This window comes from Monodelphis domestica, chromosome 5, assembly GCF_027887165.1.
Source record: "Monodelphis domestica isolate mMonDom1 chromosome 5, mMonDom1.pri, whole genome shotgun sequence".
Lineage (NCBI taxonomy): Eukaryota > Metazoa > Chordata > Mammalia > Didelphimorphia > Didelphidae > Monodelphis > Monodelphis domestica.
The window spans coordinates 20,001-33,808 of NC_077231.1; the positions used below are offsets into that span (position 1 = coordinate 20,001).

At 38.3% G+C, this 13,808-nt stretch overlaps 1 protein-coding gene across 4 annotated transcripts in view; it reads right to left on the reverse strand.

The window, feature by feature from the left end:
- Positions 1 to 3,136: 3,136 nt before the first annotated feature.
- Positions 3,137 to 13,808, reverse strand: part of LOC100032400 (ankyrin repeat domain-containing protein 26-like) — a 130,919-nt gene continuing 120,247 nt past the window's right edge. For 3 of the 4 annotated variants that reach the window (XM_056797343.1, XM_056797342.1, XM_056797344.1), the window contains one exon: positions 3,137 to 3,531. In XM_056797343.1, coding sequence (XP_056653321.1) covers positions 3,292 to 3,531 — 240 coding nt within the window. In that variant the 3' untranslated portion in view covers positions 3,137 to 3,291. Of the gene's footprint in view, positions 3,532 to 11,228; positions 11,326 to 13,808 lie in introns of all 4 variants that reach the window. The other variant, XM_016426917.2, reaches the window with a different exon arrangement.

Below are 13,808 nucleotides of genomic sequence, written 5' to 3' on the forward strand. Positions count from 1 at the left end.
ACGTGCCGATAGCCCTAACCCTAACCCTAAATACGTGCCGTTTCTAACCCTAACCCTAACCCTAAATACGTTTCTAACCCTAAATACGTTTCTAACCCTAAATACGTGCCGATTTCTGTCCTAAATACGTGCCGATTTCTGCCGATTTCTAACCCTAACCCTAACCCTAACCCTAAATACGTGCCAATTCGTTTCTAACCCTAAATACGTTTCTAACCCTAACCCTAACCCTAAATACGTGCCGATTTCTAACCCTAACCCTAACCCTAACCCTAACCCTAACCCTAAATACGAGCCCTAACCCTAAATACGTGCCGATTTCTGTCCTGCCCTAACCCTAAATACGTTTCTAACCCTAACCCTAACCCTAAATACGTTTCTAACCCTAACCCTAACCCTAACCCTAAATACGAGCCCTAACCCTAACCCTAACCCTAAATACGTGCCGATTTCTAACCCTAAATACGTTTCTAACCCTAAATACGTGCCGATCGTTTCTAACCCTAACCCTAACCCTAACCCTAAATACGTGCCGATTTCTGTCCTAACCCTAACCCTAACCCTAAATACGTTTCTAACCCTAACCCTAACCCTAACCCTAACCCTAACCCTAACCCTAACCCTAACCCTAACCCTAACCCTAACCCTAACCCTAACCCTAACCCTAACCCTAACCCTAACCCTAACCCTAACCCTAACCCTAACCCTAACCCTAACCCTAACCCTAACCCTAACCCTAACCCTAACCCTAAATACGTGCCGATTTCTGCCGATTTCTGTCCTGCCGATTTCTGCCGATTTCTGTCCTGTCCTGCCGATTTCTGTCCTGCCGATTTCTAACCCTAACCCTAACCCTAACCCTAACCCTAACCCTAACCCTAACCCTAACCCTAACCCTAACCCTAACCCTAACCCTAACCCTAACCCTAACCCTAACCCTAAATACGTGCCGATTTCTGCCGATTTCTGTCCTGTCCTGCCGATTTCTGTCCTGCCGATTTCTGCCCTAACCCTAACCCTAACCCTAACCCTAACCCTAACCCTAACCCTAACCCTAACCCTAACCCTAACCCTAACCCTAACCCTAACCCTAAATACGTGCCGATTTCTGTCCTGTCCTGCCGATTTCTGCCCTAACCCTAACCCTAACCCTAACCCTAACCCTAACCCTAACCCTAACCCTAACCCTAACCCTAACCCTAACCCTAACCCTAACCCTAACCCTAACCCTAACCCTAACCCTAACCCTAACCCTAACCCTAACCCTAACCCTAACCCTAACCCTAACCCTAACCCTAACCCTAACCCTAACCCTAACCCTAACCCTAACCCTAACCCTAACCCTAACCCTAACCCTAACCCTAACCCTAACCCTAACCCTAACCCTAACCCTAACCCTAACCCTAACCCTAACCCTAACCCTAACCCTAACCCTAACCCTAACCCTAACCCTAACCCTAACCCTAACCCTAACCCTAACCCTAACCCTAACCCTAACCCTAACCCTAACCCTAACCCTAACCCTAACCCTAACCCTAACCCTAACCCTAACCCTAACCCTAACCCTAACCCTAACCCTAACCCTAACCCTAACCCTAACCCTAACCCTAACCCTAACCCTAACCCTAACCCTAACCCTAACCCTAACCCTAACCCTAACCCTAACCCTAACCCTAACCCTAACCCTAACCCTAACCCTAACCCTAACCCTAACCCTAACCCTAACCCTAACCCTAACCCTAACCCTAACCCTAACCCTAACCCTAACCCTAACCCTAACCCTAACCCTAAATACGTGCCGATTTCTGTCCTAACCCTAACCCTAACCCTAACCCTAACCCTAACCCTAACCCTAACCCTAACCCTAACCCTAACCCTAACCCTAACCCTAACCCTAACCCTAACCCTAACCCTAACCCTAACCCTAACCCTAACCCTAACCCTAACCCTAACCCTAACCCTAACCCTAACCCTAACCCTAACCCTAACCCTAACCCTAACCCTAACCCTAACCCTAACCCTAACCCTAACCCTAACCCTAACCCTAAATACGTGCCGATTTCTGTCCTGTCCTAACCCTAACCCTAACCCTAACCCTAACCCTAACCCTAACCCTAACCCTAACCCTAACCCTAACCCTAACCCTAACCCTAACCCTAACCCTAACCCTAACCCTAACCCTAACCCTAACCCTAACTTTCTAACCCTAACCCTAACCCTAACCCTAACCCTAACCCTAACCCTAACCCTAACCCTAACCCTAACCCTAACCCTAACCCTAACCCTAACCCTAACCCTAACCCTAACCCTGTCCTAACCCTAACCCTAACCCTAACCCTAACCCTAACCCTAACCCTAACCCTAACCCTAAATACGTTTCTAACCCTAACCCTAACCCTAAATACGTGCCCTAACCCTAACCCTAACCCTAACCCTAACCCTAACCCTAACCCTAACCCTAACCCTAACCCTAACCTTAAATACGTTTCTAACCCTAACCCTAACCCTAACCCTAACCCTAACCCTAAACCCTAACCCTAACCCTAACCCTAACCCTAAATACGTTTCTAACCCTAACCCTAACCCTAACCCTAACCCTAACCCTAACCCTAACCCTAAACCCTAAATTCGTTTCTAACCCTAACCCTAACCCTAAATACGTTTCTAACCCTAACCCTAACCCTAACCCTAAAATACGTTTCTAACCCTAACCCTAAATACGTTTCTAACCCTAACCCTAACCCTAACCCTAACCTTAAATACGTTTCTAACCCTAACCCTAAATACGTTTCTAACCCTAACCTTAAATACTAACCCTAACCCTAACCCTAACTCTAAAACTCTAAATACGTTTCTAAATCTAACCCTAACCCTAACCCCAACCCTAATCCAAATCCTATATTTGTTTTGTTTCTAATGCTTACCGTACATAATATCAAATAAAATAAATATTTAGAAGTCTCTAGATTTAGTTTATCACTCTGGCTCCTTAAGGCTCTGCCTTTTTTCCTTGTAGAATCTTTTGATGGTTGCCTAAACCTGTCATTTCACTAGCTAAGGACTTTGCAAGAGAGGAAACTCCCTCTAACAGTGTAGAATGACTCCTTTTTTTCAGAAGAGAATAACAAACTGAAAGTAAAAGAGAAAGAATATTTGGGTTTTTATTTCATTCTTAAGGGAAAAAAGCTGGAAGTTAATGTACAATATATCTGAATTCCAATTTTCAAAATAAAGTTTTACTTTTACTTTAAAGTGTTAACTTACTGTTAAATACTCCATTTAAATATTTTTTTACCACTTTAATTGATTTTTCACAAGTGCTGAAATTTCTGTGGAACAATCAATGCTCATTTTTTGAATTTCTTCTACAGGAATTTTATTCCCCTCACTTTTAGTGTGCTGATTATTCTTTACAGAAAATACCAGCTCATTAACATTGACAACCATTTTATCTTCAGTTAATTTAACTCCATTTTCTTCTTCCATTGTTTCCATTACATTGTGTTGAGGCTTGTTCTTTTGTTCTTCAACCTAAAAGGAAATCATAGTACTTGATATAATTATTTTATTTTTAAAATTATGTGCTTATTTAAGTACAAGTAAAAGACCTGTGATTTAACAAATATCCGACTGCCCCTAGAAAACTCTCTAGCAATTGGTCAGCATCCTCTCACTCATTTCTGGTTTTATCTAAAACCAACAGCTAATATCATCTGCAATGGGGATAAACTAGATGAATTCCCAATAAGATCAGGAGTGAAACAAGGATGCCCATTATCACCTCTACTATTTGACATTGTACTAGAAACACTAGCAGTAGCAATTAGAGAAGATAAAGGAATTGAAGGCATCAGAATAGGCAAGGAGGAGACCAAGTTATCACTCTTTGCGGATGACATGATGGTCTACTTAAAGAATCCTAGAGATTCAACCAAAAAGCTAATTGAAATAATCAACAACTTTAGCAAAGTTGCAGGATACAAAATAAACCCACATAAATCATCAGCTTTTCTATATATCTCCAACACAGCTCAGCAGCAAGAACTAGAAAGAGAAATCCCATTCAAAATCACCTTAGACAAAATAAAATACCTAGGAATCTACCTCCCGAGACAAACACAGGAACTATATGAACACGACTACAAAACACTCGCCACACAACTAAAACTAGACTTGAACAAATGGAAAAACATTAACTGCTCATGGATAGGACGAGCCAATATAATAAAAATGACCATCCTACCCAAACTTATTTATCTATTTAGTGCCATACCCATTGAACTACCAAAATACTTCTTCACTGATTTAGAAAAAACCATAACAAAGTTCATTTGGAAGAACAAAAGATCAAGGATATCCAGGGAAATAATGAAAAAAAACACATATGATGGGGGCCTTGCAGTCCCTGACCTAAAACTATATTACAAAGCAGCAGTCATCAAAACAATTTGGTACTAGCTAAGAAACAGAAAGGAAGATCAGTGGAATAGACTGGGGGAAAGCGACCTCAGCAAGACAGTATACGATAAACCCAAAGATCCCAGCTTTTGGGACAAAAATCCACTATTCGATAAAAACTGCTGGGAAAATTGGAAGACAGTGTGGGAGAGACTAGGAATAGATGAACACCTCACACCCTACACCAAGATAAATTCAAAATGGGTGAGTGACTTAAACATAAAGAAGGAAACCATAAGCAAATTGGGTAAACACAGAATAGTATACATGTCAGACCTTTGGGAGGGGAAAGGCTTTAAAACCAAGCAAGATATAGAAAGAATCACAAAATGTAAAATAAATAATTTTGACTACATCAAACTAAAAAGCTTTTGTACAAACAAAACCAATGTAACTAAAATCAGAAGGGAAACAACAAATTGGGAAAAAATCTTCATAGAAACCTCTGACAAAGGTTTAATTACTCATATTTATAATGAGCTAAATCAATTGTACAAAAAATCAAGCCATTCTCCAATTGATAAATGGGCAAGGGAAATGGATAGGCAGTTCTCAGATAAAGAAATCAAAACTATTAACAAGCACATGAAGAAGTGTTCTACATCTCTTATAATCAGAGAGATGCAAATCAAAACAGCTCTGAGGTATCACCTCACACCTAGCAGATTGGCTAACATGACAGCAAAGGAAAGTAATGAATGCTGGAGGGGATGTGGCAAAGTAGGGACATTAATTCATTGCTGGTGGAGTTGTGAATTGATCCAACCATTCTGGAGGGCAATTTGGAACTATGCCCAAAGGGCGACAAAAGAATATCTACCCTTTGACCCAGCCATAGCACTGCTGTGTCTGTACCCCAAAGAGATAATGGACACAAAGACTTGTACAAAAATATTCATAGCTGCGCTCTTTGTGGTGGCCCAAAACTGGAAAACGAGGGGATGCCCTTCAATTGGGGAATGGCTGAACAAACTGTGGTATATGTTGGTGATGGAGTACTACTGTGCTAAAAGGAATAATAAAGTGGAGGAGTTCCATGGAGACTGGAACGACCTCCAGGAAGTGATGCAGAGTGAGAGGAGCAGAACCAGGAGAACATTGTACACAGAGACTAAATACACTGTGGTATAATCAAACGTAATGGACTTCTCCATTAGTGGCGGTGTAATGTCCCTGAACAATTTGCAGGGATCCAGGAGAAAAAAACACTATTCATAAGCAAAGGATAAACTATGGGAGTGGAAACATGGAGGAAAAGCAACTGCCTGAATACAGCGGTTGAGGGGACATGACAGAGGAGAGACTCTAAATGAACACTCTAATGCAAATATTATCAACAAAGCAATGGGTTCAAATCAAGAAAACATCTAATGCCCAGTGGATTTACGCATCGGCTATGGGGGGTGGGGGGGAGGAAAAGAAAATGATCTATGTCTTTAACGAATAATGCTTGGAAATGATCAAATAAAATATATTAAAAAAAAGGGAAAGAGGACATTAATGAATTGGGCATGCAACTAAAAAATAAATTGAAAAAGAACAAATTTAAAACCCTCGGATTAAGGACCAAATATGATTTTAGATGTGAATTTAAATGTTTAATGGTTTAATATTTGAAATGCATAAAAATTAAGTGAGAAATTATAGTTATTTAGACAGAAGACTCATTCAAGACATAAGTCTAAAGTATACCCTCTTTCTATTGTTCCTCGAATATTTTACACTGATGATAGGGGGAATCAAAATACTTCTTAAAAAGAAATATGCCAAGTTCTAGTTTGAATAAGAAGAGTAAAGAGACATAGTGAATTTTGTCATCCCCTGACTTTATCATTTATTTTGCTGATTAATTATAATAATAAAGATTGGGATGTAATAAACTGAGCAAATAATCTACCTCTGGAAAATTCAGAATGCTCACTCTATATGGCTTTTCAAAACCTTTTTTACTGTCTTCTTTTTTAAAGGCAGCTGTGTTTCACAATGCTTCTGCGTGACTGTATTTTTTTAATTGAATTATAAACCTAAATCTAGGTCCAAGACCCAGTTTCTGTTACAGGTACAGTGCTTTCATCTTTTTGTAAAGAAAACTTTCCAAATTCTAAGGATCCTAACTGACATTTTGTAAGTGGCTTTGATTGGCAAGGATAATTCCCATCAAAATGCAAATGCTTAGAACTTCTAAAAGTCACATTTTCCTGAGAAGTACTGGGAGAATCTCAATTGGAAACATTATAAAAAGCTAATAATGAATTTAATCAGCCTATCAGTTTTATATCCTGGACACAATCTTTCTTTAAATTTTTTCACAGAATCATCCCTCCAATTACCACCTACATTTATGTCTTTATTTTTTTATCTCTTAGGTAAGACGAGGAAAACAACTGTTTCCTTTTCTTTATTCATTTATTCAGGGTATCCACATTCTTTAATTACCAGCTCTTATGACCTCATTAATCTCTTATCCCTGTGTCATCTCAAAGAATATATTATCAAAATCCTTGAAAGGAAACTTTTTTAATCTTAACTTATTTAGTCAGAGAAGTGGAGGTGTTGGAGATTGAGTCTGTGCTGGTAAGACTCTTCCTGAAGAGACTGCCATGACTCCTGGTTGGAGATCGTGACCTGAGGGAGCCTTTGTTGGAGTTGAGTTGGACTTCCTCAGATCAACAATCGTAGAGTATTTAGTGAGGCAATATTTTCTACCTCCTTCCTACATTTCCCTCTTTACTATCTCTGACCCGCTACTAAAGCTACTAACATACTCATACTTTAATTTTAACTTGCTTGATTCTTGTTTTTCCTTAGCTCCTTTTTTATTTGTTTCTTTGTTTGTGAAAGAATCTCTCATTTCAAGAGTAGGTTGAGTGAGCTATGAAACAAGATAATTAAATCACTACACACTTTTATTGAAAATTTTCAATAAATATTAGCAAACACACATACAACTGCTCAGTATGTACCCCCAAAGAGATAATAAGGGAAAATATTTGGACAAAAACATTTATACCACACTTTTTATGTTGGCAAAAATGGGAAAATAAGGGTGTGTCCCAAGATTGGGGAATGGTTGAACAAATTGTGGTATATGACAATGATGGAGTACTATTGTGCTGTAAGGAATGATGAACTATAGAATTTCTTTGTGAATGGGAAAGACCTCCAGGAAGTGATGTAGAGCAAAAGGAGGAAAACCAGGAGAACACTGTATACAGAGACTGAAAAATCGTGGCACAATCAAATATAACAGACTTCTCTACAAGTAGCAATGCAATGATCCAGGATAATCCCGAGGGACTTGTGAGAAACATGCTATTAACATCCAGAGAAAGAACTGTGGGAGTAGAAATGCAGAAGAAAATTACATGACTGATCAGGCAGTTTGATGCATGTATGATTGCGGTTTTGGATATTGCAAATATGAATAATATGAAAACAGGTTTTGAACAATGACACATATATACATCACTGGAATTGCTTGTCTATTCTGGAACCAGGGAGGGAAGAGGGACAGGAAGGATCATTTATCAGGTAACTATGTGTGCATTTTGGAATGGCTCTGAACCCTGGGAGATGTAGTCTCCCAGGACTCTCTACCCCAACTTCCACAAACATATCACATTTCCTTTATGGAAGGTGTCTGAGAAAGTATAAGAGAAGAGAGCAGTGAGGAGTGCCCTTTCTCCAGAAACTGCCCTTTCCTCAGATTGAGAGAGCCTTTTTGCCCCCAGTGGGCTTTGGTCCCTGCATTACGACTAGAGAGCTAATTTTCTCTAGCTTTCCCAAACCTTTATGTTCTTACCCAAATAAACCTATCTAACTATCACTAGAGTCTGGCTTGATTTAATTTAACTCCCTAGCCTAGTTATAGTTAAGAAGAAAAACATGGTCAATTTCCCTATTGGTGCTGGGGGGGTGGGGGTGGCAGCAGCTACCTTCCTTCCCATTCCTTTCTTTTTTTCCTACCTTTTCCCTCCTTTTTCCCAATCCACACATGGAGAAATATTCAAAATGAATTAAAAAAATAAATAAGTATTGAGTAATAAATTAAAATATCAATGTTATTACTCGAAAGTTAGGATATTTCTCAGAAGAATCTAAAAAGGGAATAAAAGTTTTATTATCAAATATAATTAAATAGTATGATTCAGTAACAAACTATGCAAAATGAATAGGCTTGTTGAATATCTTATAGAATGAATATTTTGATTTGGTGTAATTCTGATTAAGTCATTTGCATGACAGTAATTAGAATACATGATTCTACTCAAAATACAAGAAGAATATAGTGTTGGTGCAACATACAATTTGCATTTGAAATAGATAAGATTTCCAGGGAATCAAATATGTGTACATATGCTAATATAAAAGCCTGCTCATCAATGACACACACATAAAAAGTCATTCTTTATAAGAGATAGATACTCAAACTGCAGAGATGATTAATTACAAAATTGATTCTCTAATTTGGCAGCAAAAAGTGTGATTAATGCAATTATACTACAAGTGCTCATACTATGAATGATTCCCTAGTTATTAGGCATATATTAGGCAATATGGAAACAGTAAAGATAAAACAGAGTTCAAACAATTCATGCCCCATTTTCTCATCATGAAATTCAGGTGCTAGAAACAAATACTCTGAAAAGATCTACTTAACTGTGCACTTGTAGAATTAACAGTAAACTATATATTTTCATTTCTTTCCACACCCACATTGTCAACTGGCATGCCTATCTTTCTTATATCTATTAGTTTAGGCATCTTAAAGTTTCTTGATCTATTCATGAAAGAATATAATATATAAAATATTGGTAGGAAATGAAATACAAAAACTTTTAATTCTGAAAATAATTGTAAATAACAAAACTTTTTAGAAACTCAGAATTACTTATTCAATATTATTAATATATAAAAACCCTTTTGACAGGTTTAGCTCAATATTCATGGGAAAAAACCTGTTTACATAAATACTGACAAGAAATCACATTTTCTTCAATAGGACCCCCTCATTACCACATCACACTTAGCAGACTAGCCAATATGGCAGCAAAGGAAATTAATCAATATTGGAGGGGATGTGGAAAAATTGGGACACTTAATACACTGCTGGTGGATTTGTGAATTCATCCAATCATTCTAGAGGGCAATTTGGAATTATGCCCAAAGGTCTATAAAAGAATGCCTACCCTGTGACCCAACCATACCACTGTGGGTTTTATACCCCAAAGATACAATAAGTGAAAAGTCTTGTAAAAAAATTGTTTATAGCCATATTCTTTGTGGTGGCAAACAATTGGAAAATGAAGGGCTGCCTTCTGATTGGGGAATGACTGAACAAATTCTGGTATCTGATGATGGAATATAATTGTACTGACAGGAATAATTTACTGGAACGTGTGAATTGGAACGACCTCCAGGAATTGATGCAAAGCAAAAAGAGCAGAACCAGGAGAATATTGAACACAGAGACGGATACACTGCTACAACTGAATATTACTGACTTTGCTCCAAGCAGCAATGCAATGATTGAGGACAATCCAGAGGAACTTAGGAGAAAGAATGTCCAGAGAACATCCAGAGAAAGAACTGTGGAAGCAGAAATGTAGAAAAAAACGTACGATCTATCACATGGGTCTATAGGGTTATGATTAGGATTCTGATGTTAAAAGATCACTCTACTGTAAATATGAATAACTTGGAAATAGGTTTTGAACAACGATACATGTATAACCAAGTGGAACTGCTTGTCAGCTTTGGGAGTGGCGAGGGACGAGGGGCATTGAACCATGGAAAAATATTCTAAATTTTTAAAAAGGACCACCTCATGCCTATAGTTTTCTAGTTAATTATTCCATCTTTAGAAGAGAGAAATCAAATTTAAAGTTGTTTTTAAAACACTGCTTATTTATAGTATTAGATCAATTAGGTTTATTATACCTATACACAAAATATTAAGATATTGGCAGAAGTTTTAAAACAGGTACTTCCAAAATAGCACAAATACAATCCTGTACCTTTTCTTTATTCTAACCGCATCTGTAATATAAGTATTATAACTAACCTCTGGTTAAAGTTTTGTACTTGCTCAACTGGGCTAAAAAAGGCATTAACTGGACTCATCTGGAAAGAGAGAGAATAGACCAAATGCCCAGTCTCCCTCTAACTTTGGCTCTCTTTTTCTTTACTCAGGCTGGCAATGTTTTCTGACTGATAAAGAAAGCACTCCAATTTTCCATGGGATAGCTAGGACATGTGTCTAATTCCTGAGAGGCAGGGATAGGATCTGCTGCTTCAGGGGAACAATGTTTCTCCTTAGGTGTGTATTGTGTGTGTGCATCATCATCAAAAGTCAGGAATGAAAATAATTTTTGGCCCAAGAATTTAGTGAAGATGGTTATAACAAAGACAAGGTGCAGAGAGCTATTGCTTGCAATCTGTAGCAGTTTTGAAAACATCTAAACAATCTACTCATAGATCCTTGGAGCAAGTGAACATTTCTGTCTTTCACTGAACTCTTCCACTCTCCTTCCATTACCTCTCCTTCATGATTTTTCTCCTAGTACATTCCTTTTTTACCTCCTCTTTTCCTGCTTTTTCTTAAACAAGCCTTCAGTGATACTGCATAGTTCTGTTAGTGGCACTAAGATTTCTTGCACATTCTTATATTATACACAATTGATGCTGAGTTCCTCTCCTGACACGGAACAGGCTTCTAGGAGCCACTTTAACATTTTTTAAACAACTTCAACTATTTATTATAATCTTACCTTCAAGTTGTCCACCTGAAATACTTTCTTTTATTATTTGATTTGTGATGGCAGATATGTGTCTCATAGATCCTTTGGGGAGACTTTCAGAGGCAGTCTTAACAATTAAAAAGATCAACAATATAGTTAGAAAGTTAACTGTAGAGAGCAGGAATAAATGTTTTCTGCTACTAAATTATGAAGAGTTTGCATCACTTAGAAAGAAATGAGAGTTCTACAGAAAGTAAAATAAATGTTTTTTATGTAACATTTTCTACAAAAGGACAACCTCACCTATACTTTTCCAGTTTATGTTTCTGGCTTAAGATTAGATAACCCAGAAAAATGTAGTCATTTAAGTTAAAATTTTGAGATTCAACTAGACTTATAAAGCAGAAGTGACATAAATATAAATAATGGCAAAATTTTAAGGCAGGGCCTTCCAGTTTAAAATGGCCCCAGAGTAGAAACAAGCTTCTTCTCTTTTCTACTGATGAATATAAAGTACCCCAAAAGGAAGAAAAGACAAAATCAGATGACTGAAGGGGCTCCAAAGTAGGGCACAGCATTGAAGCTAGACAGGGTTTGAGCATTTCCATGCTAAAGGGGGCAAAATTATTCCCACCACAGTGGGAGCTCATCACCCCTCCCTCAATCCACCTATGGCACCAGAGTCAGAACAAGCCTGGTGCAACCTGTAGGTTTTTGCGGAGTTTCCTGAGGACACCTCAGACTTGCCCCAGAGAACAGCAAGATTTGGGACCCCAGAAGACTGAAGAACACAGAGCTTGGGTACAGTGATAGGGCAGGGCTGAACAAAGGAGATGCCAATGTAGAGACTCAAAAATAGCCTCAGGGCAAAAACCTCTCTGGAGCTCAATACAAAAATCACCCTCCTTCCTCATCACTCAAACTTATGACCTGAAAGGAAAAAAGTAATGGCCACCAAAACCCAAGAAATACAATTCACAAATACCAAAAAAAAAAAATCTTTACCCAGACTACAGAGGAGACAGCAGAAGATGATAAACAAGTAAGCACATCCAAACCTTTAAAAAAACGGAAATTGGTCTCAAGTTCTTGAGGAGCTCAGATTTGAGATTGTGAACCAAATTAGAAAGAAAAAAGGGACTTTCAGGTTAACATGGCTGCAGTGTAGAACCAGGACTCTTCCTTTCCTCATCACCTACCAATACAGACTACTTCAAAAGGCCAAATATATCAAATTCATATGAACGAAAGGACTCCACAGAAGGTCTGAGCATTGAAGGTACTTGGGATTTGGGCATTTCCACACTATAAGGGGATGAAATAGCTTCCACCAAAATGCAAGCTGATATACTCTCCTCCACCCCACTTACAAAGCCAGAGTCAGAGCCAGCACACACTAGAATCAGCAAGTGAGAGAGGGGCACCTCTAGGTCCTTGGCAGATGGCTAAGACCACCCCAGCCCTGAGAGCAGCTAGACATGTGATCCCAGCAGGCTGGAGTGCAGACCTTGAGTAGAAGCTGGGGAGACTCAAGAGGTGGTCTCAGGCAAAAACCTTGCTTCTTAGCTACATACACAGAGAGCCTTCCCTCCTCATTCAGACTTCTGACTGGAAAGAGAAGGAAAAACCAGCATAGTGATGGCAAACAATGCCCAGGAAAAACAACTTCCAAACACCAAGAAGTTTCTCTTTCTATTTATTGCTGCTGAGATGTGTTGAAGATATATAGAAATACTTATGACTTATGTGGGTTTATTTTGTATCCTGCAACTTTGCTAAACTTGTTGATTATTTCGACTAGCTTTTTGGTTGATTCTCTGGGATTAAGTAGATCATCATATCATCTGCAAAAAGTGACAGCTTGGTCTCCTCATTGCCAATTCTAATACCTTCGATTTCTTTTTCTTCTCTAATTGCTACAGCTAGTGTTTTTAGTACAATAGTAAATAATAGAGGTGATAATAGGTATCCTTGTTTCACTCCTGCTCTTATTGGGAAGGCTTCTAGTTTATCCCCAATTGCAGATGATGTTTGCTGATGGTTTTAGATAAATACTGTTTATTATTCTTAGGAAAAGCCCTTCTATTCCTATACTTTCTAGTGTTTTCAATAGGAATGAGGGTTGTATTTTGTCAAAGACTTCTGCATCTATTGAGATTTTGTCGGTTTGCTTGTTGATATGGTCAATTATGTGGACGGTTTTCCTGATATTGAACCATCCTTGCATTCCTGGTATGAATCCTTCCTGGTCATAGTGAATAATCCTCGTGATCACTTTCTGGAGTCTTTTTCCTAGTATCCTATTTAAGATTTGTCATCTCTGTTCATTAAGGAGATTGGTCTATAGTTTTCTTTCTCTGTTTTTGACCTACCTGGTTTTGGAATCAGTACCATATTTGTGTTGTAAAAGGAATTTGGTGGAACTCCTTTGCTTATTCTGTCAAATAGTTTGTATAATATTGGGATTAGTTTTTCTTTGAATGTTTGATAGAATTCATTTGTGAATCCATCTGGACTGTGGATTTTGTCTTAGGGAGTTCTTTGATGGCTTGTTCAATTTCTTTTTCTGATATAAGGTTGTTTAGGTAGTCTATTTCTTCCTCTGTTGGT